The sequence below is a fragment of the Oryctolagus cuniculus genome, chromosome 3 (genome assembly GCF_051225735.1).
Source record: "Oryctolagus cuniculus isolate XC-2025 breed Fujian yellow rabbit chromosome 3, ASM5122573v1, whole genome shotgun sequence".
Classification (NCBI taxonomy): Eukaryota; Metazoa; Chordata; class Mammalia; order Lagomorpha; family Leporidae; genus Oryctolagus; species Oryctolagus cuniculus.
The window spans coordinates 40160571-40181837 of NC_142869.1; the positions used below are offsets into that span (position 1 = coordinate 40160571).

The following is a 21267-nucleotide window of genomic DNA, read 5'->3' on the forward strand; positions in this document are numbered from 1 at the left end:
TAGCTTTTAAAATATCATCTTTATTATGACTATAAAAGTACAGATTGTGTGTGTTGTGTACATAATACTAGAAATGATATTAAAAATGACACCAACAATGTGTTGTTACTGTTTCTTTTACTTTGATCTCTTTTAAAGAAGGTAGTAACAGTATGTGGAAAATGCTTTACTGTATCATATCAATATACTGCAAGAAAGTATTTCACAATAATATAAAAGTAACCCACAGACTTAATTAAGTGAAGATCAAATGACCCAAATACTTTTCTTTCTCAGTTTTTCACAGCAATTGCTCAAAGTCCATTAGCTGGTTTTTCCAAGAAAGATTATTCCAATAATTTTGGGTGTTCAATCCGTGCAATGGTCCAGTTGGGCTTTACTCCTTGTGTAAATTCTCTCTGAAATCTAGGAGAAATATTATAAAGAAAACTTTACATCAGCCCAAATACTTCTTGATAACTATATAATTTGTAAGGTTAAAAGCAGCTTTTAGCAACAAACTAATGGTTAATGGCATATCAAAACAAAATAAAGTTTAACCAACCAATTCAATCACAAAAAATGTATCCACGAAATTGAAGTGCATTTTTAACTTAAATGAGTATTTTAATAAACTGATCTACATTCGATGTCTTCAAGCTTCTGGGAGAAACTTGAACATTATTTTGTTATTAAATACTGGGAATAGGGGCCGGTACTGTGGCATTGTGGCTAAATCTGCCGCCTGCGGTGCTGGCATCCTATTTGGGCACCGGTTTGATTCCTGGCTGCTCCACTTCCGAACCAGCTCTCTGCTATGGCCTGGGAAAGCAGTAGAAGATGGGTGAAGTCCCTGGGCCCCTGCACCAACATGGGGGACCCAGAAGAAGCCTCTGTCTCCTGGCTTCGGATCAACGCAGCTCTGGCCATTGCAGCCAGTTGCGGAATGAACCAGTGGATGGAAGACCTCTCTCTTTGTCTCTCTCTCTCTCGGCCTCTCCTTCTCTCTCTGTGTAACTCTTTCAAATAAATAAATACATCTTCAAAATAAATAAATAAATAAATACTGGGAATAACACATGCTTTATATGAGGAACAGTAAGTTGGACTATTGATGTAAACAGAACTTCAAATATATAATTTATAGAAGATACTGTTTTTCAAATAATACCAACTTAAGACTAAATAGTGGAATTTGATTTATATATACTTATTAATCTTGAAAAAATGTTTACGAGCTATCTATGGTCTTACTGGAAGATCAGAAGAGACTTAGTATTACTGATAGTATTCATTAATTATGAACAAAGTACTAAAAAAAGAGAATTCAGGAATTTAAATTAAGTAAGTATTTATACAGACTATTTTGAGTAATTACAAATGAGGCAAAATTTTAAAAACACCCATACTTCTTTCAAGAAAACTGAAAAAAAAATGAAGACATAATTCCCTTTTACTTTAGTGAGAATATATTTTCTTTTTTAGGTTATAAGGTTTTTTTCTTATAACCTAAGAAAGAAAATGGAATTTATTATTTTATAGAAAATCTATATAACCGGCATCATAACAATGGTATTGTCTTTTAAATAAATATTAATTACTTATCCACTGACTTTTCCAGTTGTTCACTTTTCCAAACTTTAATAGCACAAAAAATACAGCACAATGTCTTTTCTAAATAACCTGCTAACCTTCTACTAGACAGCATCTCCTCAAAGGCCATGTCCCTTCAGTTTTGTAACTGAACCTCGACTGGTATAAGGGAAATGTGTCTAAAGAATGAATGATCTACACGGTCATCACAGTAGACTGTAGTTTCCAAAGAAGGCCACGACCACATCTCCCATCCCAGGTGCTCTTAGGCAATGTGGCCTTGCCATATGTTGACCCAGAAGGTGGTGGAACCTCTCCACAGACTTTAAACTGTACAAGGCCTGTGACTACTTTGACCAATAGATCCCGGCAGAAATGAGGTTACTCTCATTCTGGGCAAAGCCCTTTACTGGTCTAGGAGCTTTCATTTTCTGCTTGTTGGAATCCAACCATGTAAAAGATGCGACTAGTCTGAAACCACCAGGAGCCAAGCCAGAGAAACCCTGGAGAATGAGAGGTTGTGCAGAACCCTGTGGGCACCAAGGTGCCACACAGGAACGCACCATCACGGAAATGAATCCTCCAGCTGATACCAGGTGGAGCAAAGCAAACCGCACAGCAGAGCCTTTCCAAAGCCCCTGAGCACTGCAACAGCAGGAAACACAATGGGTGTTTGAAGCCTCTGAGTTTTGGGGTAGCCTGTGATGGACAGCTGACAAACCATTTAAACTCAGCAATATTACCTCTTTCTAACTTCCCAATACTCCTGTTCATTTCCACTGTGTCTTTATGACCTTTTCTCTTTACAAATAATGTGTGCAGTTTCAATTCTTTTCTTCCTAAAGCTCCCTTTAATGATGAGCTCACACTATCTTCCATTTTCTAGACAGAGGAAGTAAGGAAGTATAATTACACTTACTCATAGCTTGCACTAAGAAGTTGTTTAGTTTCCACATTCTGATCCCCCAACTTAACTTGGAATACACTGGCTCCACGTATAGTTTCATTGGGGACGTTGGCACTGGTTAGATACCAAAAGCACATCAGGATGTTAACAAACTTCCTTCCTTAGAGAAAAAACACACAGACACATGTACAAAGACAAATCATATTAGTCTATCATTCATATATACAAAATGAAATTGGTAATTGGTAGTGGCTATACAGTTATTACAGATAAAATTCTGTACTTATTCTGGTGTAACTTAAGATATCTGTAAATTTTTTACTTTTAGAAAATTCTCTTAGGGTTTATGGCATCAGTAATAAAGTTACTATTTACTAAGTACAGACTTTAACAAATTTTAATTTGTGGCATTTTCTAAAGTTACAATAATATAACTGGTATCTATTGTCAAACCAAAAATGAGGAGGAAAAAAAATCTATTTTTTGCTGCTAAGTAATTAACTTAATCCAAGGGCCAGAAGGAAGAACTGCTCCTATTCTATTCTAATTCTTTTTGCTATGCCTGGTGATTCTGATGCTATCCTGTGAAAAAATCAGTTTGTGTGACCATGGTGTGGTCATGCAAATAAACATATTAGAGGAGGGGGCAGGAGGTTGGCCCACCAGGTAAGATGCCGCTTAGGAAGGCTGTCTGCGCCCTCTAATGGAAGGCCTTGGTTGAGTCCCAGCACTGGCTCCTGATATCCTGATATCAGTTGACTGCTAATCTAGACTCTGATGGCTGAGGTCCTCAGGTTCCTGCCACCCCTGTGGGGGACCTGGACTCAGTTCCTGGCTCCCAGCTTCAGCCTGGGCCAGTCGTAGATGCCATGGGCATTTTGGGAATGAACCTGTAGGTGGGGGCTTTCTAACTGTCTCTTTCTTTCTGTCTCTCTGCTTATCAAGTAAAAATAAATAAATGAAACATTAGAGGAAAAGAAACTATTTATTACTAAAAATATCTTTACAAATATTTCAAACTGATGTGTATAAATAATTTTTGGGGAGGATTTAAAAGCAGAAGTTTGATTTCTCCTGTATCTGGCACAGAAAACATTTGCAAATATGTATAGAAGGAACAAGTCAAGGAATTTTTAGGAATGCTATAGGGAAATGTATGCACTGGACAACAGAACCAATTCCTTCCAACTTTTTTCATTATCTCCAAATAAGTTCAGCTTGGGAGTTCTGCAATTAGTCTAATTTTCATACCACTCTCTAGCTGATATAATCTTATTTCCTTTTACTCCCACTCTTTCCATCTAACAGGTAGCTGGTAATTTAAAATGCTCAATTGTTTCTTTCAAGTTAGAAAATATGAAACATTAACATTTTCAGTTTAAGACATAGGAACAACTAGTCCTAAACAGACTCTATTATTATCATTTTTAAGTAATGATGTTCTCTCTTGTGAATTACATAGTAGTAGGAAAAAGTTCTCGATATCGAGGTATTAGAGGAATGGGAGTTTGACAAGCCATTACTGCATTCCTTATTGGAGTTCCTGGGTTTGAATCCCAACTCTGCTTCTGCTTCTAACTTTCTGCCAGTGTTGCCCCTGGGAGGCAGTGGATGATGGCTCAAGTACTTGGGTCCTTGCTACCCAATCAGGAAATCCAGACCAGTTCTGGGTTCCTGGTTGTAGCCTGGCCCAACTCCTGCTGTTGTAGCAATTTGGAGAGTAAACCAGTAGATGGGAGATTTTTCTCTCTCTGCCTTTCAAATAATAAATTAATTTGAAACTTAAAAAAATTTTTTTAAACAGGGAGGCATAAAAAACTATTTCCATATCTTAACTCTTTTGGACTTAGGTCTTTAAAGAATTACTATATAATTTATTCTAAATTCTCTAAGTATCAACTATATACTTGTAAGTACATACTTAGAGAACCTAACTATTTTGTGACTATCCTCTACTTTAGCTACACCAGCTAACTGTGGATCTTCTACAGAATGCTCCAGCATTACCTTTCTCATCATAGTAAATGGAGATGTCTCCTGTTGATGTATATACAATTTCATCTATGTCAGCAGCAAGGGCACTTTTATGGTTATCAGGTAGAGAAGTAACCTTTTCTTTCAATACATGTAGCACCTATATTTGGAAAAAGCAACCCATTAGTTCACCAATTCAATTCTTAAAATCTTTTCTAAAAGTGATCTTTATCATGAAATAAATTTTTCTAAGTATTTTAAAATTTACTACTGAATTTATTCATCGTCAGAAGCAAGGCTGACAGGCATCTAATCATTCAACTAGATGACTCCTAACAGAACATTCTATGTAAGAGGAACAGAAAAACATCACTTTTACTTACTTATATGCTAAGCAGCAGGAGTCATTTCACGGTTTTGTATGAACCAAGTTACCCATTGGACAGATACACTAAACAGACTACTTTGGCTGCTGGCACACAATTTTTAAGCACAAATATGGAAAATGCTTATTATTCTACTGCAAGAGTAATGCCTTTATTTTTAAAGGAAAATTAAAGTAATACTTTACCTCTTTGGCCACAAGTTCTTCCAAAAGATCAAATTTACACTGTGACAGCAACTTGGATACATAAGCAAAAGCCTTGAAAAAAAATAGTGGGAGGATGGTGGCAATTATTATTTCAAAATACCACAGGATACTCATACTTAAATGGTCAGGTTTCTCAGACTATTTTGTAGTATAGATGATAAACATCAAGTACTAGTATACCAATGTCAGGCATTCTTTCAAAATTGGCTAACTTTCCTTTTATGGCCTTCCCACATAGTAATAATTGAGCTGACTGCTAATTATTTATCTACTCTTAGAACCTGGGGAAGGGCTGGTGCTGTGGAATAGTGGGTAAAACTGCCGCCTGCAGTGCTGGCATCTTATGTGGGTGCTGGTTTGAGTCCTGGCTAATCCATTTCCAATCCAGCTCTCTGTTGATGCATCTGGAAAAGCAGTGGAAGATGGCGCAAGTGCTTGGGACCCTCACCCACATGGGAGACCCAGAATAAGCTCTTGTATCCTGGCTTCAGTCTGGCCCAGCTCTGGCCATTGCAGCCATTTGGGAGAGTGAACAAATGCATGGAGGATCTCTCTCTCTCTCTCTGTAACTCTGGCATTCAAACAAAAAGAAATAAATCTTAAAAAAAAAAAAAAAAGAAACTGAGAAACCTGGTTGTAAACATGAGATGCCTCAATAAAACCCTCCTATAAAATAATGGTAAGCAGCTGACTGTTACATAACCCATGCGTAGATCGCAGTTGGGCAGCAGGACAGTCTAGACTGTACTGGAAATCTGGAGATGTGGGTTGTAGTCTGAGACTCATTAAGAGAGATAGGAGGGGCCGGTGACGTGGCTCACTTGGTTAATTCTCCACCTGCAGTGCCGGCATCCCATGTGGGCGCTGGGTTCTAGTCCCGGTTGCTCCTCTTCCAGTCCAGCTCTTTGCTGTGGCCCAGGAGGGCAGTGGAGGATGGCCCAGGTGCTTGGGCCCCTGCACCCGCATGGGAGACCAGGAAGAAGCACCTGGCTCCTGGCTTCGGATCAGCGCAGCGCCGGCCGTGGCGGCCATTTGGGGAGTGAACCAATGGAAGAAAGACCTTACTCTCTGTCTCTATAATTCTACCTGTCAAATTAAAAAAAAAAAAAGAGAGAGAGAGATAGGGAAAGTGGGAGGCAAGAGAAAAAAGTTTTTAGTCTAAAACTCTGTGGATCCCAACTTTGAAATATCAGTCTCATCTTAAGTTGGAGGGAGGACTAAACTACAATTCTCCACATTCCTAGCAATGGGAAATGAAAGTGTGAATTAAGAGATAACTGAAGTTTAACACTTCGAATGGGGAGGAATGCGATGATTCGCAGGTACACAGAAGAAGCCTCTTCACCTGATCTGGGAGGACCACAGAGGACTTCCCAAAGGAAGGACTGGCAGGAGAAAGGAGATGCCGAGGCACAGCAGTCATGTGTGTGTAACTGTTACAAGCTGAAGTGTGCTCTCCCGTTCACACGCAGAAGCCTTAGCCCCCAGCACCTCAGACTGTATTTGGAAACAGAGCTGTCAAAGAAATGATTAAATTGAAATGAGGTGGTGGGCTTTAGTCCAATCTGACTTGTGTCCGATAAAAGGAGGAAGTTTGGGCACACAAAAATAAACCAGGGGCAAGACTGTGCAGGGACACGGCAAGATGGCATTGGCAAGACATGGAGAGAGCTTCAGGAAAAACAGCCCTCTTGGCAACCTGACATTGAAATTTCTGTTGTTCAAGCCACTGAGTCTGTAGTCCTTTAATATGGCAGCTCTAACTAATAGAATTATGGAGTTGAGTTTTAAGAAAATGCACAAATCCGAATGGATTCAAGGATCCTTTGTACAAACACTTCAGAGCATTCAGGATTCAGATATGATGTTTTGGTAAGGCTTCATATATGGAAGATGGATGAATATTTGCACAAAAGAAACAAAGACGGTTAGATTCTCCTTTGCAGGGCCAACAAAGATTAACACCAAGTAAATTAGCCTAAAAGATGATTATGAATCATGAAGGGGCTGTCCCAGTAAGGCCTTGATGACTTAGGGGTGTCCAACTTCCAAAGACTTCCAAGAAGCAGCCTTCTTTTTGGTGGAAAAGGTTAAAATGTGCAAGGAAGATAAAAGAAAACAAATAGAATATGGTTTGATGGTTACAGGGAAAATCTCACGTCATACACACCTATTACTTTCTGTAGCTAATAAACACCTGTAAACATTAAATCACCCACTCCCCTCTCACATAACGAACAGAAGCTTGCCTGGAGTGCATTTAACTGTCTCAATCTCCGGTAATCTGGAGGACCAAGACTGCTCGTGGTGTGAATCACTAAACAGATCACTTCACCTGTCTGAAACGGATTCATTTGTAATCGAGGACTAAGCTATAGGTGTCTTTTCGGTTTTCAGGTGCAATGGCTAAAAATAAAAAATCTTGATGGATATGATCTAATTGATATTCACAGTCCAAGGTAACATCTGATGGCTGAGAGTAGCCTAAGGAGAAAGGGGAAGTGGAGTCGAATGAGAATAAACTAGTTGATGTTTTTACATGAGATTATTCCCAAGTCCTAGAATTATACCCACATGGGGGAAGGTACAGTTGTATCATGACAGGGAAGTTTTTGGCTGTGTCCTTTAATAAGGACATAGGTGTTTAAGAACTGATCTGCCTGATCTGAATGGCACATTCAAGTAACCGCTGTTTTAAGGGAATTGCTCAATATTTGCCATAGCTGACGTCATACAGAAGTCAGAATAGTTAACTGACCAAAAGTTGCCTTAGACAAGCAGAAGTGCATATAGATTGGCAGATGGAATGGAGGCACTGCTTAATATCAAAGAGAGAGGCTAAAATAGGCAATAGCTGGAGAACCACTAGAATCAGAGAGTGACCTCCCAAAAGTCCCATGCTCCTCTGTTCAGAGCAAACAGGGAATGCGGTCTTCCTCCTGCTCAAGGTGTTGAGGTGATTTCCATTCCTTACTGACACAGAAATGAGCTGGTACAGTCACTTATGTGTTACGGGGTAGACAAACTCAAATGTCATCAGTGGACACTGGAGAACGGTAGGACCCCACCAATTTCCCTCCGCATGGATGAAAGATTTTGAGAACTGACATGAGTGGAAGTTTACCCCTTCGTTATGATGTTGGGTTGGACATTTTAACCAAGCTTGCCCTTTGCTTTTAAATTTTTTTGTATAAAGTCATACAGGCGTCAACAGTCAACTCAAGGAAGCAGGAAGGTAACACCGATTACATCAAGTTGAAAACATTTCATTTACAACCAATAGGTCACATAAATACTCAGGGCTGTGATTACAAAAATAACCTGAAGTAACTTAAGAGTGAAAATATCAATGCTAGCATTGTAAAACGATCCCACAGATGGCATGCTCTTAGTGTAGGTGGAGGTATGAACTGGAAAATGCACAGTGGCTTCTACTGTTTATCAATAGCTCTGCAAAGTTTGGGAATGGCAAACTCTCTTAAGAACGTCCAAAGAGATGGCCCCTCATGCTAGCCGAAATGCATGTACACGGCAAATAATATCAGGACCCACAGCGACCATTAACCTGGCACGAGGAAGACAGAGCAGCTGGCCATTCGGAAACAAGGACATAACTGGCAAAAGTCAGGGCTGCGAATTACCAAAGCCTGAGCTCTAGTTTGGTGACTCGGGGTCTCAGGAAGAAACCTCGGTGCTACACACGTCTGCACGTGAGGCTGCAAGCGCATGCGGCGGGCGGGGCAACCACGGACATACCAACCTGCTTCGCCCCCTCCGAAAACTCTGCGATGCTGAACTCCTTGTCGAAATACGCCCAGATAAGGAAGGAGTAAATTCGAGTCCGAACCCAGTTGATGGGGTTGGAAAAGCCCAGAATGATCATCTTGGTCTTCTGGCGCGGCTGCGGCTGCTGCTCGGTGCTGTAGCTTCGCCCCGCGCGGGCAGGGAAAGCAGCCAGGGCTGCAGGGAGTCCCGGGGAGCTCGGGCAGGGCCGCCGGGGGCCCCGCGCGGGCAGGGCCGAGGCCAGCGAGGCCCGGGCGCTGCGAGGAAAGCGGGCCGCTCCCGTGCCGAGGCGGCGGCAGCAGAAGCAGCAGAGTCCGGGCAACGGCCACCTCACCTCGGCAGCGCCGGGAGTCCGGGAGCCGGCGGCCGCGCCCGGGAGCGAGCGCGAGACCAGCAAGCGGGGGAGGACGAGGCGAGCGGCCAGCGCCATGTTTCCGACCTCTCACCCCTCGGCCGGCCTGTGCTGGCTGGAAAGAAGGCCGGCTAGAACCCACCTCAGCCGAAGCAGACGGAGAGCGCCTGGAGACCCACGTGAGGCTGTTGCTGCCACTCCTGGTGAGTCCGCCCCATCCCGCGCCGCGGCACACAGCCCATGCGCCGGGCCCTTTTCTCCCCGGGTCGTGTTTCCGGGCGGAGCGCGCGCCGGGGAACGCGTTGGAGCATGGGAACTTCCCAAGTTTTGAAAGAGGGCAGGCGTGAGCGACCATGGCGGGCCAGCGAGTCCCGGTACCTCGGCTCGAGGGTGTCTCCGAGGAGCAGTTCTTGCGAGATCTCTACCCACAGGTGAGGCCCTCGCGCGAGGCCCGGGGAGACCCCATCCTTCCTTTGCGGGTGGGGGTGGGGGGACTTCGAGACCTCTCAGGGTAGGGAAGAGGCGATGGGCCGCAGACGATGGATGGTTGTCGATTGAAAAATTCCAGAGGCAACATCTCCGGAGGAGAAGGAGGAGGATGGCCGTGGAGAGCTGAGTGCGCGAGGCCTTTTTGCCCAGACTCTCTGCACGCTGCGGAGAGCCGTGCTGGGGAGGCTGTGCCGTAACTGCGGCAGCGATGCCCAAGTGTCCCCTTTGGCTCGCGTCCGCAGCTTCTGCCGGGTTTCTTGACATTTCGTTCAGGATTCGCGAACGTTACCTGTCGGTTTCCGGATCTGGAGACGCAACTTTGGACTTCGCCGAGCCAGCAGGGAAGACAATGGGAATCCCGCACCACCCCCACCCCCCCCCGCCCCGGAAACTTCCACTGGTCTTGGATTTTCAGCTAACCTGGGTTCACGTGTCGGAAACTTTTATGTGCAGTTCGAGTCAGGTGGAAAAGGGAATTTTTATTTACATCGCTTTGCAAGGGAGGAAAACAGACCTGCGGAAAACAGGAGGAGGCCAGCAGGTTTAAAGCAAAAAAAACCAAAACCAAAAACAAAAAACTACAGGACTACAGTTTATGGTAGAGAAAAAACCAGCAATTTTCTTACGTGGTGTTTTTCCATCTGGGAGGGTGATCTGAGTGTTACGGAAGTCAAGGATGCAGTTTCTCTTTCTTTCAGTAATTAGCAGCCTACAGAAGATTCAGACCTTCTCTTATTTGCGGGTCTAGCGCTGAATGGGGTGTGCTTGACCGTCAGAGCCCCTGTCTCATGAGATGTTAGTCATGGGCAGTTTTGTGAAGGTGGAGTGATACATGTGAAAGTGTTCAGCAAAAATATTTTCTGATTTAATCTTCCCAAAGCATCACCAAGTTTCATAAAGTAGAGACTTACAAAACAATAGTCTTTGATCATAGTGCAATAAAATTAGAAATTAATAACAAAATGGTTTGAAAAAAAATGCCTTCTACCTGGAAACATTAAAAAGAAAAGTGTGAAGGGGATAGGCCTATCAGATTTTTTTTTAACATGTTCTAATAACATAGTTAACTCTATATGTGGTAAAGATTATGAATAGACCTAGAGAATAAAATAGAAGATCCATAAAAATGTCTCACAATTGTATATGTGTGCATATCCAGAAACACATATATATGCATATCCAGAAATAAATTTCACACTATTTCGTATATAATGAACTTGACTTCAAAAACCACTGGGTCAGATATTGACCTTTTTAAGTAGACTGCTTTCAGAGCAGTTTTAGATCCACAGCTAAATTGAGCAGAAGATATAGAGACCTCTCATATACTTCCTGCCCTCACACATGCCTCCCCTACTGTGTTCTCAGTGTCACCCACGGGAGTGCTACCTTTGTTACAGTTGAAGAACCTACGTTGACACATGATTTTCACACAAAGCCTATAATTCATGTTAGCTTTTACTCTTGGTTTTGTGCATTCTGTGGGTTCAGAGACATTTATAATGGTATGTATCCACCAGTATAGTATATAGAGTAGTTTCACATTCCTAATGGTGCTGGGGCAACTGGATAGTCATTTTTGAAAATTATAAAATTAGATTTGTATGTCACACTATACATGAGAATAAACTCCAGTGGACCAGAAGTATGATAAGAAGCTATACAAGTACTAGAAGAAAATAATGGGTAAATTCCTCAATAATCTAGGTCTAAGGAAGTCCTCTTTTTTTTAAAGATTTATTTATTTACTTGAAAGGTGGTTTTACGGGGTGGGGGAGGGGAGAAGGACAGAGATCTTCCATCCACTGGCTCACTGTCCAGATGGTCCCAACAGCTGGAGCTGGACCTGTGGGAAGCCAGGAGCCAAGAGTTTTCCAGGCCTCCCACATGGGTGGCAGGGGCCCAAACACTTGGGCCATCCTCTGTTGCTTTCCCGGGAGCATTAGCAGGGAGCTGGATTGGAAGTGGAGCAACCGGGACTTGAACCAAGCACCCATATGGGATGCCAGTGGCACAGGTGGCAGCTTTATGGGTTGCACCACGACTCTGGCCCTGGAATTTCTTTCTAATTGTGACTCAAATTCAGATATAATAGAAGATTTGCATGACAAAAACTGTCAACAAATTGGAAAGAAAAACAGAAATTGGAAAATATTCACAATATATATACAGAGAAGTAGAAATTCGCATACAAGAGTACATAGAACAAAAGGGTATCCTTTTAAGATTTTTTTAAAAGATTTTATTTATTCATTTGAGAAGTAGATTTACAGACAGTGAGAGGGAGAGACAGAGAGAAAGGTCCTCCCTTTTTGGTCACTCCCCAAATGGCCACAACAGCCGGCGCTGTGCCAATCCAAAGCCAGGAGCCCGGTGCTTCTTCCTAGTTTCCCACGTGGGTGCAGGGGCCCAAGCACTTGGGCCATCCTCTACTGCCCTCCCAGGCCACAGCAGAGGGCTGAATTGGAAGAGGAGCAGCCGGGACCAGAACCGGCATCCATATGATGCCGGCGCTGTAGGCGGAGGATTAACCTGTGCCATGGCACAGACCCCAAGATTTTTCAAAAATAAGGAAAGAAAAAAAGAACAAGCCGATTCAGGACTGTAGAGAGGGTGTTTGATGATTTCCTATTCACTAGCAAAATTGCTTTTGTTTAATGAGCAGAATGAGTAGGAATATTGCTGTAATGAATGTTTGCTGAAGCTTTCTTTGGTATTCTACTAAAATTTTAGATAACTTTCTGAAAACCTTCTCAGAAACAAGCAGATTGTTATTTTCTTTCTCTCCCCTCCTCTGCTGTGTCTTTCTTCAGTCCTCCAGAAAATCAGACAAAATAGTTTTCTCCCCCCTCCCCTGCTGTGTCTTTCTTTAGTCTTCCAGAAAATCATCCCAAAAAACTGTTGCATACCACTTCTACCTCTTGGTAGCGATAGCTTTGGTTGTGCTTTGTCATAAGGATTATAATGATAAAGCCATGTTTCATCTTCTCTTCCAGCTCTTCCAAGAAATGTTTCAGGATCTTGATCCTACTCGTTAAAGATTTCTCTGCTTTTGTCTATAGCTGATTGGGATTCAACAGTGTAGGCACCTGTCAAGAATAAAGTTGTCTGAACCTTAATTTTTCAGTCAGAATTGTGTAAACTGAACCAATGGAGATTGTTAGCAGAAAAAACAAAGGCCCAGGCTACTTGTTACTTGAAAGTCAATACTCAAGAAATAAGCGTTCATGCAAAGAAATCAGTTTTATTCAAGAGGGTAGCAGGTGGGGCAGGTGGACTTTCATTCCAAATTCTGAAATTAGTAGGAGGGCTTTTTCAAGAAAAGGGGAGTTGAAGGTTAGGGAAGACAATGGGCTTAGTAGGCTATGGGCAGATTTCAATGGTCAGTTGAGGTAATTATTCGGAATTTTGCCAGGTAGTAATCTGTTATGGGCCTGATATTTACAGCTGGTGGTCATAAATCCTTTCCATATTTAAGGTCCTGCAACTTTAGGTGACTTCCCTGACATCAGTCTCTGGAATTCTTAAGCAGTATTATTTACCTGTGAAGTTAAACATTTAAATCTGATTAAATAGCAAAGTCAACTGTTAGATTTTGTTAAGCAGAAAATGGAGTCACTGGAATTCTGGATGCATCTTGTCTGTGGTATTGACTGTTTCTAGTTTGATCACCAGTCCTTTTCATTTGTGGCATGAAGATTTTTTTTTTTCAAACAATTTGATGTAGATGGTTCGCTGCTTTGACCTTTACCTTCAAAATTATCTCATCCTTCGTCCCTTCTTGAAGTGAATTTTCCTTTTGTGAACTGCTGAGTTATTGGGGGCCTTGACCTCATAAACTTTTCATGAAGTATTAGTGATTTCACCATTCTTCCAACCAAGTTTTAATATAAAATTAATGTTTGCTCTTGCTTCAATTTTAGCAGAATTCATGGTGTTCTGAGAGGGACTATTTTCAAACTGATGTTTTATCCTTAATGCTTCAAACTATATCCTATTCAGACATGTTATTATGACTTAGTATGAATTTGTTTTGGTGCAAAAAAACCTTGACATCCATGTATAGTTTTTTTCATAATTTTCATTTTCCATTACCTTTTATAAAGACCCCCCTCATAATATAAAGATATATATATAATTTATCAATTCATATATAAATTTATAAAGGATGTGTGAGTGTGTACTCATATTTGGGGGGAGGTTGTGGACACATGCTTTCATATATTTCCCAGTTCTGCCCACGAGAAGACAGAAATAATGATGTCCCTTTAATCCTTGCGAGAAGGAGGTAGTGCTACTTGAATAAATGACTAAATGCACGGCTGGGAAAGACAAAGTATAAAATGAAAGCACTGGATTGTGTTTTTTTACCTTAAAGTAAGGAAGTACTCAGGTTACAAAGCCACAGGAACCAGGTTCTACGGGCCAAATATGGGATAATTTAAATATCAAAGTATTATTGCCTGATTATTACTCGGGGAATAAAATAAATTGTCTAGAAGTAGAGTTCACTTTGACATTATGATACCATATAGGCATCAGTTTGTGTCCTGCTGTTTCTCTTCTGATCCAGCTCTCTGCTAATGGCCTAGGAAAGCAGTAGAAGGCGGCTCAAGAACTTGGGCCCCTGAACCCGTATGGGAGACCTGAGGAAGCTCCTGGCTCCTGGCTTCAGATTGGTTTAGCTCCAGCTGTTGTGGCCATTTGGGAAATGAAGCAGCATATAGAAGACCTTTCTCTCTTGTCTTTCCCTCTCTGTTTGTAAATCTACCTCAACATTTTTTAAAGATTTACTTATTTATTTAAAAGGCAGAGATACAGAGAGGCAGAGAGAGAGAGAGATTCTTCCCATTTGCTGGTTCACTCTCCAAATTGCTGCAACAGCTGTAGTTGTGCCGATGCAAAACCAGAAGCTTCCTCCAGGTCTCCCATGTAGGTGCAGAGGCCCAGGGACTTGGGCCATCTTCCACTGGTTTCCCAGGCCACAGCAGAGAGCCAGATCAGAAGTAGAGCAACTGGGTCTTGACTGGCACCCATATGGGATGCCAGCATTGCAGGTGATGGCTTTACCCACTATGCCACAATACTGGCCCCTCAAATAAATAATTTAAAATATAAAAAAATTAATAATATGTTTCTCTATATTCACATAGTAAGAGTGACAGCAAGTGATAAAACAAATAGGCAAAATGTTAAATTAACAGTTGATGGATCAAGTTAAAGTGTATATGGGGGGCTGATGCTGTGGCATAGCAGGTAAAGCCACCACAGCAGTGCCGGCATCCCACATGGGTGCCGGTTTGAGTCCTGGCAACTCCACTTCTGATCCAGCTCTCTGCTCTGGCCTGGGAAAGCAGTAGAAGATAACCCAAGTCCTTGGGCCCCTGCGCCCATGTGGGAGACCTGGGAGAAGCTCCTGGCTTCTGGCTTTGGATCGGTGCAGCTCTGGCCATTGTAACCAACTGGGGAGTGAACCAGTGGATGGAAGACCTCTCTCTGTATCTGCCTCTCCTCCTCTCTCTGTGTAACTCTGACTTTCAAATAAATAAGTAAATCTTTTTTTTAAGGGTATATGGAAATTCTTTGTAATTTTTAAGAAACTTTTTATGAGTTTGAAATAGTATCAGAATAAAAAGTTATAAGAAGTAATTGACTATAAAATACAAATTTAAGTTGTATCTACTTTTTTGAAAAGATTTATTTATTTGAAAGGCGAAGTTACAGAGAGGCAGAGGCAGAGACAGAGAGAAAGGTCTTGCGTCTGCTGGCTCACTCCCCAAATGGCCTGAATGGCTAGAGCTAGGCCAATCTGAAGCCAGGAGCCAGAAGATTCTTCCAGGTCTCCCACGTGGGTGCAGGGGCCCAAGGACTTGGACCATCTTCTGCTGCTTTCTGAGGCACATGAGCAGGGAGCTGGTTTGGAAGTAAGACACCTGGGACTCTAACCTGCACCTATGTGGGATGCTAGTACTGCAGATGGCTGCTTTGCTCACCATGCCACAGCGCCAGCCCCAATTGTTTCCATTTTAGTCATGAAAATACTTTAGTATTCAGATTTCTCTTTTGTATTATTTATTGATGATACTGCTATTCTGTTTTATTTTCCTAACCTTAGAATTTTGTTCTCTGTATAATACGTAGGTCCTCTTCCTGTGTTAGTGACAGCATAAGCTATCAGAAGCTTTGAGTCTGATCATTTTGTAATCTAGACTCAAATCCTTTTATTTTCGTCCTTCTGTTGCAGAATGCAGCTCCTGATGTATTACTGGTTTTGATGAAATGTTTTCATTGTGTTTCCCCTACTTACAGAGAAAGCCCCTGGTGTTGGAAGGAATCGATCTGGGGCCCTGTACAAGCAAATGGACAGTGGATTACCTAAGCCAAATCGGAGGGAAAAAAGATGTAAAGGTTCACGTTGCCGCAGTTGCACAGATGGACTTCATTAGTAAGAACTTTGTGTATAGGTATTTTCTTCTGAGGTTTATTCTGGGGATACAAATATTAAAAAAATTTTTTTTTGTATTATATAAAAACCATGAGGCATTTCTTCTTTTGGCTAGCTTGTGATATAATCAAGGAATAGCTTACTGATGTTTAGAGTAGCTTTTTTTTTTTTTTTTTTTTTTTTTTTAAGGATTTATTTTATTTATTTGAAAGAGTTACAGAGAGAGGTAGAGACAGAGGGAGAGGTCTTCCATCTGCTGGTTCACTCCCCAGATGGCCGCAATGGCCGGAGCTGTGCTGATCCTAAGCCAGGAGCCAGGAGCTTCTTCTGGGTCTCCCACATGGGTATAGGGGCCCACAGACTTGGGCCATCTTCTACTGCTTTCCCAGGCCACAACAGAGAGCTGGATTGGAAGAGGAGCAGCTGGGACTAGAACCAGTGCCCATATGGGATGCCGGTGCTTCAGGCCAGGGCTTTAACCCACTGTGCCACAGCGCTGGCCCTTAGAATGGCTTTTAAAAAATAAGAATTCTAAGTTTACATAATTATGCAAATGCAAAGACATTTCCAAGGACTATTCTTATTATTTATTTTTATTTTTATTTGAAAGGCAGAGAAACAGAGACAAAGATCTTCCATCTGCTGGTTCATTCCCAAAATGCCACAGTAGCCAGGGCTGAGCTCAGCCAAAGCCAGGAGCCTGGAACTCCATCCAGTTCTTCGATATGTTGGCAGGGACCAGCATTTGAGCCAGCACTGCTGCCTTCTAGGTGTCCATTAGCAGGAAGCCGGAATTGGAAGTGATCTGGGATGCAAACTCAGGTGCTGTGATAGGAAATGCTGGTAATCCCAAGTGGAGGTCTGACCTCTTACCACACACCTGACCCTTTGGGTTTAAATTTATTTATTTATTTTTTCATTTTCACTTGAAAGCAGACAGGGAAGAAAGTTAGTACCTTCTGAATTCATGAAAAGAAGACAACTTCTGTAGTGACTTAGATTATATCTGAAGTCAGGTATTCATTCAGTGCTTGATTAATTGAACATATCACATTAGTAACTTGCCTAGTGTAGGAAATTGTAAAAATCTCATGTTTTCTTTTTCTTCCTTCAGAAATTTAGGACAGATCTGGTTTGTCAAGCTTTTATCAACTTGAATAACTTTGAAAAAGAAGACAGTTTTCTCTTGATAAAATAAACCTAAATATCTTTAATTTTTCTCATGATAATCATTTAAAAGTATTATAAGAGATAATCAAAAGCTGCTAAATGGTGAAACTTGAAAGCTTTCAATGCTGTCATCTTGCAGATTTCGTATGCTGTTTGTTCCCATGAGTTTCATTAAAAAACAAACAGCTTTCAAATTCTTAGCACTTGCAGTTCCCAGCAAATTCAGTCTATTGAAAAACCCTGTAGTTCACAAAAGACTTCAGTGTAGAAATGATTTAAACAGAGCTTGTAATGTCTGGGGCCATTCTTTTCTCATTAATTTTCCAAGCCTATACAGCATCTGCCAAAGCATTTCTTAATTTTTGATCCTTTGGATAGTCACCATTATAGTTTTTGTTTTTAATAGGTCATGAATAGAATTTAATTGCTATAATTTTTCCAGGTATAAGGACTTTTCATTTTTTATTACATCAAGAAAGTATGAGTGCTAGAATGATGAGTGTTTTTCTTCCTGCAATTAATGATGTTTATTTTCTAGAGAGTCCAGTGCCATAACAAATGGGTACTGAAACTTCATCTTGAATTGCCCTGTGATATTTTTGACACATCATCTAAAGACTTGTTTTTAGAACACATGCATTATTATGTAATAGTTCCTATCCCAGCTTCCTCCAAACCGTTCAATAGAGCTACTAAAAAACTGCAAATATTTTTAATGCAAGGAAAAATATTTTAGTTACTTTTTATGTTTACCAAGCAATAGGAAATAAGAGGTATGTTGGACAGACTAGAAACTGAGAAATCCTACATGCACATATAATTTTTTTTAAAGATTTATTTTATTTATTTGAAAGAGTTACAGAGAGAGAGAGGTCTTCCATCTGCTGGTTCACTCCCCAAATGGCCACAACAGCCGGAGCTGAGATGATCCAAATCCAGGAGCCAGGTGCTTCTTCCAGGCCTCCTATGTGGGTGCAGGAGCCCAAGGACTTGGGCCATCTTCTACTGCTTTCCCAGGCCATAGCAGAGAGCTGGATTGGAAGTGGAGCAGCCAGGACTTGAACTGGCACCCATATGGGATGCCAGCGCTGCAGGCCAGGGATTTAACCTGCTGCGCCACAGTGCCAGCCCCATACATATAATGTTTTTATCAGTCTGGTGTTGCTTTTTTGCTTTATCTCATATCTGAAAATTGATGAATAAGTATTAACTTTGCTTATTTCTTGATAGCTCTCCCTGTTGATTCCAGAGTTAAGATTTATACAGTTAAGAGAACTTGTGTGGTGAAAGGATGTTGTTGGTATTCTTCTGGTCATAGATTTAATTGTTTTAAAAAAATGACACTCTGAATCTCATAAACATTTTTTTAAAAGATGAGGAAGAGATAGAGAAAAAAATCTTCCATCATCTGATTCACTCTCTAAATGGCTGCAACAGCCAGGACTGGGCCAGACCCAAGACAGGAGCCTGGAACTCTGTTGGGGTCTTCCATGTGGGTACAGGGGCCCAAGGACTTGGGCCATGCTTTCCCTGGGCATAGCAGGGAGCTTGATCAAAAGTGCAGCAATCAGGATGTGAACTAGTGCCCAGATGGGATGCTAGTGTTGCAGGCAGTGACTTAATGTGCTACCACAACCCCAGTCCCAGAATCTCATGAGCTTTGCTGCTTCTACCTATCCTGTTGTGTAATTCGTATCATCATCTGGCTCTCATATTTTCATTAGTCTTCACCTTGATTTTGTAAAATAACCTTTCCAGAATGGAAAGGACTGTAGAGCTTTTTTCCTACTTATTTTAAACATCATTGACTACGTGCATGCTGCTAAAGAGTACATTAACATTGTTGTGATCCTCACCATTTGTCCTTTACTGAACACTTGTTGTATGTATACCAAACCCTGTGCCAAGCATTCTTGATTATATTACTCATTTAATCTTCAGTCTGCGAGGCAGATCTTGTTTATGGTCATTTCAGTTATAAGAAAGTCCTAAAAATAGTAACATTGAAGCTCACATTAGTTAAAATGATGAAACTCAGAGTGTATACTTAAATTGCCTGACTCCCCAGAGTCCATGATCTTAACCCCTCTTTGATACTATCTCCTGTCGCTCCCCCTCTTCGTGGAGGAGCGACACTAGACCCTGCCTAGGTTTCCTATCCAAGTCACGGCACCATTATGCCTCCTAGGCTTCCTATCCGAGTCACGGCACCATTATGTCACTCCCCGTCTTCGTGGAGGAACGACACAGGACCCTGCGTTGTTCTTTCGTCTGCTCGGCCCTCCCCGGGTTTGCTGCTGGTTCTTCCCGGGTTGGCTACCGACCCTTCCACCTCCGTGGAAGGGCAGTTCCCCCTGCCACTTTCCCCACTTCCGCGGGGGAGCAGCACACCGCCGGCCGGCTCTCTCGGGGGCTGCTCAGGTGTTCCTTCAGATAGATGTTCCTGGTGCATGTTGTCTCTCTCCTCCTTTATAGTCCTCTTCCACCAATCCCAACTCTGCTACCCACACGCCAAGTACGCTGCTCTCCTCCAATCAGGAGCAGGATCAGCTCCTGCAGGTCATCACTCAAGTTGGCGAGAGACAGCTGCGTAGAAGCTGTTGACTCCTCTCCCAGCGCCATATTGTGGGAGAGCAGATGCATAGAATAAGTCTTAATTCGAGTAACTTAGTCTAATCTGAGTTGCTCCCCACAATCTCCCTTACTGGTCTGAATGCCAAATGGTATTTTCATAGCAGATGTCCTACTTTTTGAAGCATGTGTAGGATATTTAAAACCTCAAGGCCAAGGAACTTCCCCTCCCCTGGGTCTAGCAGAAGCTCTGATAGGTATTAACACCTAGAGGAGAAGGTTGCTGACAGCACCCCGGTTCTGCTACTCTGGACTGTCTCTACTCTTTGGGGATCACCATTCTGCCCTTTATTTGTAAAGGCCTTGAAGCATTCCTGTGTTCTCCCTGGTAGGAAAGCTAATGTGGGCAACTATAGCAGTGACAGAGGTAGCTGTGGACCAGAGAAGCTTCCCCACTGGCCCAAATTCTACAAAGATGGCTTGGTAGGAATGAAGGTATGTGATGAGGTCTGAGATGGAAAACATTAAATATGAAGTTGCCAAGTAAATTATGTTGTATTACAGTTGTTCAGAAATGAAAGTGGTAGACTAACAGAACCCTGCATTAGTCTGCATAGTTAGCAGACTCCACCTTTCTCTCCTGCAGTGCTTACTCCACATAATTACAGCAGTGGCTCCACGTTCACGTTGACACTCAACACCCAGATTACATGCCTGTCCACAACCTGGCACAGAGTCACTTAGCTTTGCAGGATACAAAGCAGGAAATAGCATTCTAGCAGGATAGTGTCTGTGGAAATCTTTATACAAATCCAAGGCCCATTTTTTGACTCACCAAGCTGCAGCTTTATTCTAAGAGAACAAGACTATGGATGTGGTACAGAAACCCCCTAGCTAAGGTAAGCCACATGATCCACAAAAACCAGTAGCTTGAAACAGTCCATGAACTTAGCTTCTAGGTTCCTTCAAGGACCATACTGAGTTCTGAGAGTTACACTGCACACAGGAAAGCCAAATCCTCTGCTTCCTAGCAAGTATTTAATAGTGCGCTCAGAGGCCTTCTGGTGCAAACATAGTTAACCAATCCAGGGTCATTTTAGGAATAAGGTTGCCTGATACAGTTGACATTCCTCATTTATCTACTAGGTGTACTTCTAAGAAAACTGGGAAAAGCATCTAGCCCAAGGTCACCTCATGGAGAAGGAGAAGCTAATTTTGCAGAATCTTTCTAGTTCCTCAGTACAGGTTTCAAGTAGGAAGATACTCGATAGGAAGACGGAAACCATTGCAGCTGTTACTCAGATGTTCAGAGGCTGGAGTGCAGTGGGGAGTAGATAGGAGGGACCTTTGACAGAAGCTTTTGAGTACTTCATGGTCTTGTTACTGATACAGTGTCCTCTGCATGTATATAA

At 42.1% G+C, this 21267-nt stretch overlaps 2 protein-coding genes across 10 annotated transcripts in view; one reads left to right on the forward strand and one right to left on the reverse strand.

Annotated features, from left to right (window-relative positions):
* Positions 1-9535, reverse strand: MAIP1 (matrix AAA peptidase interacting protein 1). Of its 5 annotated transcripts, none has more exons than XR_007920323.3 (5): positions 8806-9258; positions 5025-5096; positions 4487-4613; positions 2492-2635; positions 1-405 (listed from the first exon to the last, which is right to left on the reverse strand). XR_007920323.3 is itself a non-coding variant. In XM_089329020.1 (5 exons), the coding sequence occupies exons 1-5, from the start codon at positions 9533-9535 to the stop codon at positions 377-379; spliced, it is 543 nt and encodes a 180-aa protein (XP_089185146.1). In that variant the 3' UTR covers positions 1-376. The 5 variants fall into 5 exon arrangements, 4 of the variants coding, with proteins under 4 accessions (XP_089185146.1, XP_089185145.1, XP_051704287.1 ...); XM_089329020.1 differs by lacking the exon at positions 8806-9258 and adding an exon at positions 9323-9535 and having other exon boundaries at positions 2492-2593; XM_089329019.1 differs by lacking the exon at positions 8806-9258 and adding an exon at positions 9323-9535 and having other exon boundaries at positions 2492-2639.
* The window catches only part of TYW5 (tRNA-yW synthesizing protein 5), a 25565-nt gene continuing 13769 nt past the window's right edge, over positions 9472-21267 (forward strand). For 4 of the 5 annotated variants that reach the window (XM_051848323.3, XM_089329017.1, XM_051848325.3 and 1 more), the window contains exons 1-2: positions 9472-9611; positions 15979-16133. In XM_051848323.3, the coding sequence (XP_051704283.3) occupies positions 9534-9611; positions 15979-16133 (233 nt within the window). In that variant the 5' untranslated portion in view covers positions 9472-9533. The remainder of the gene's footprint in view (positions 9612-15978; positions 16134-21267) is intronic. The other variant, XM_089329016.1, reaches the window with a different exon arrangement.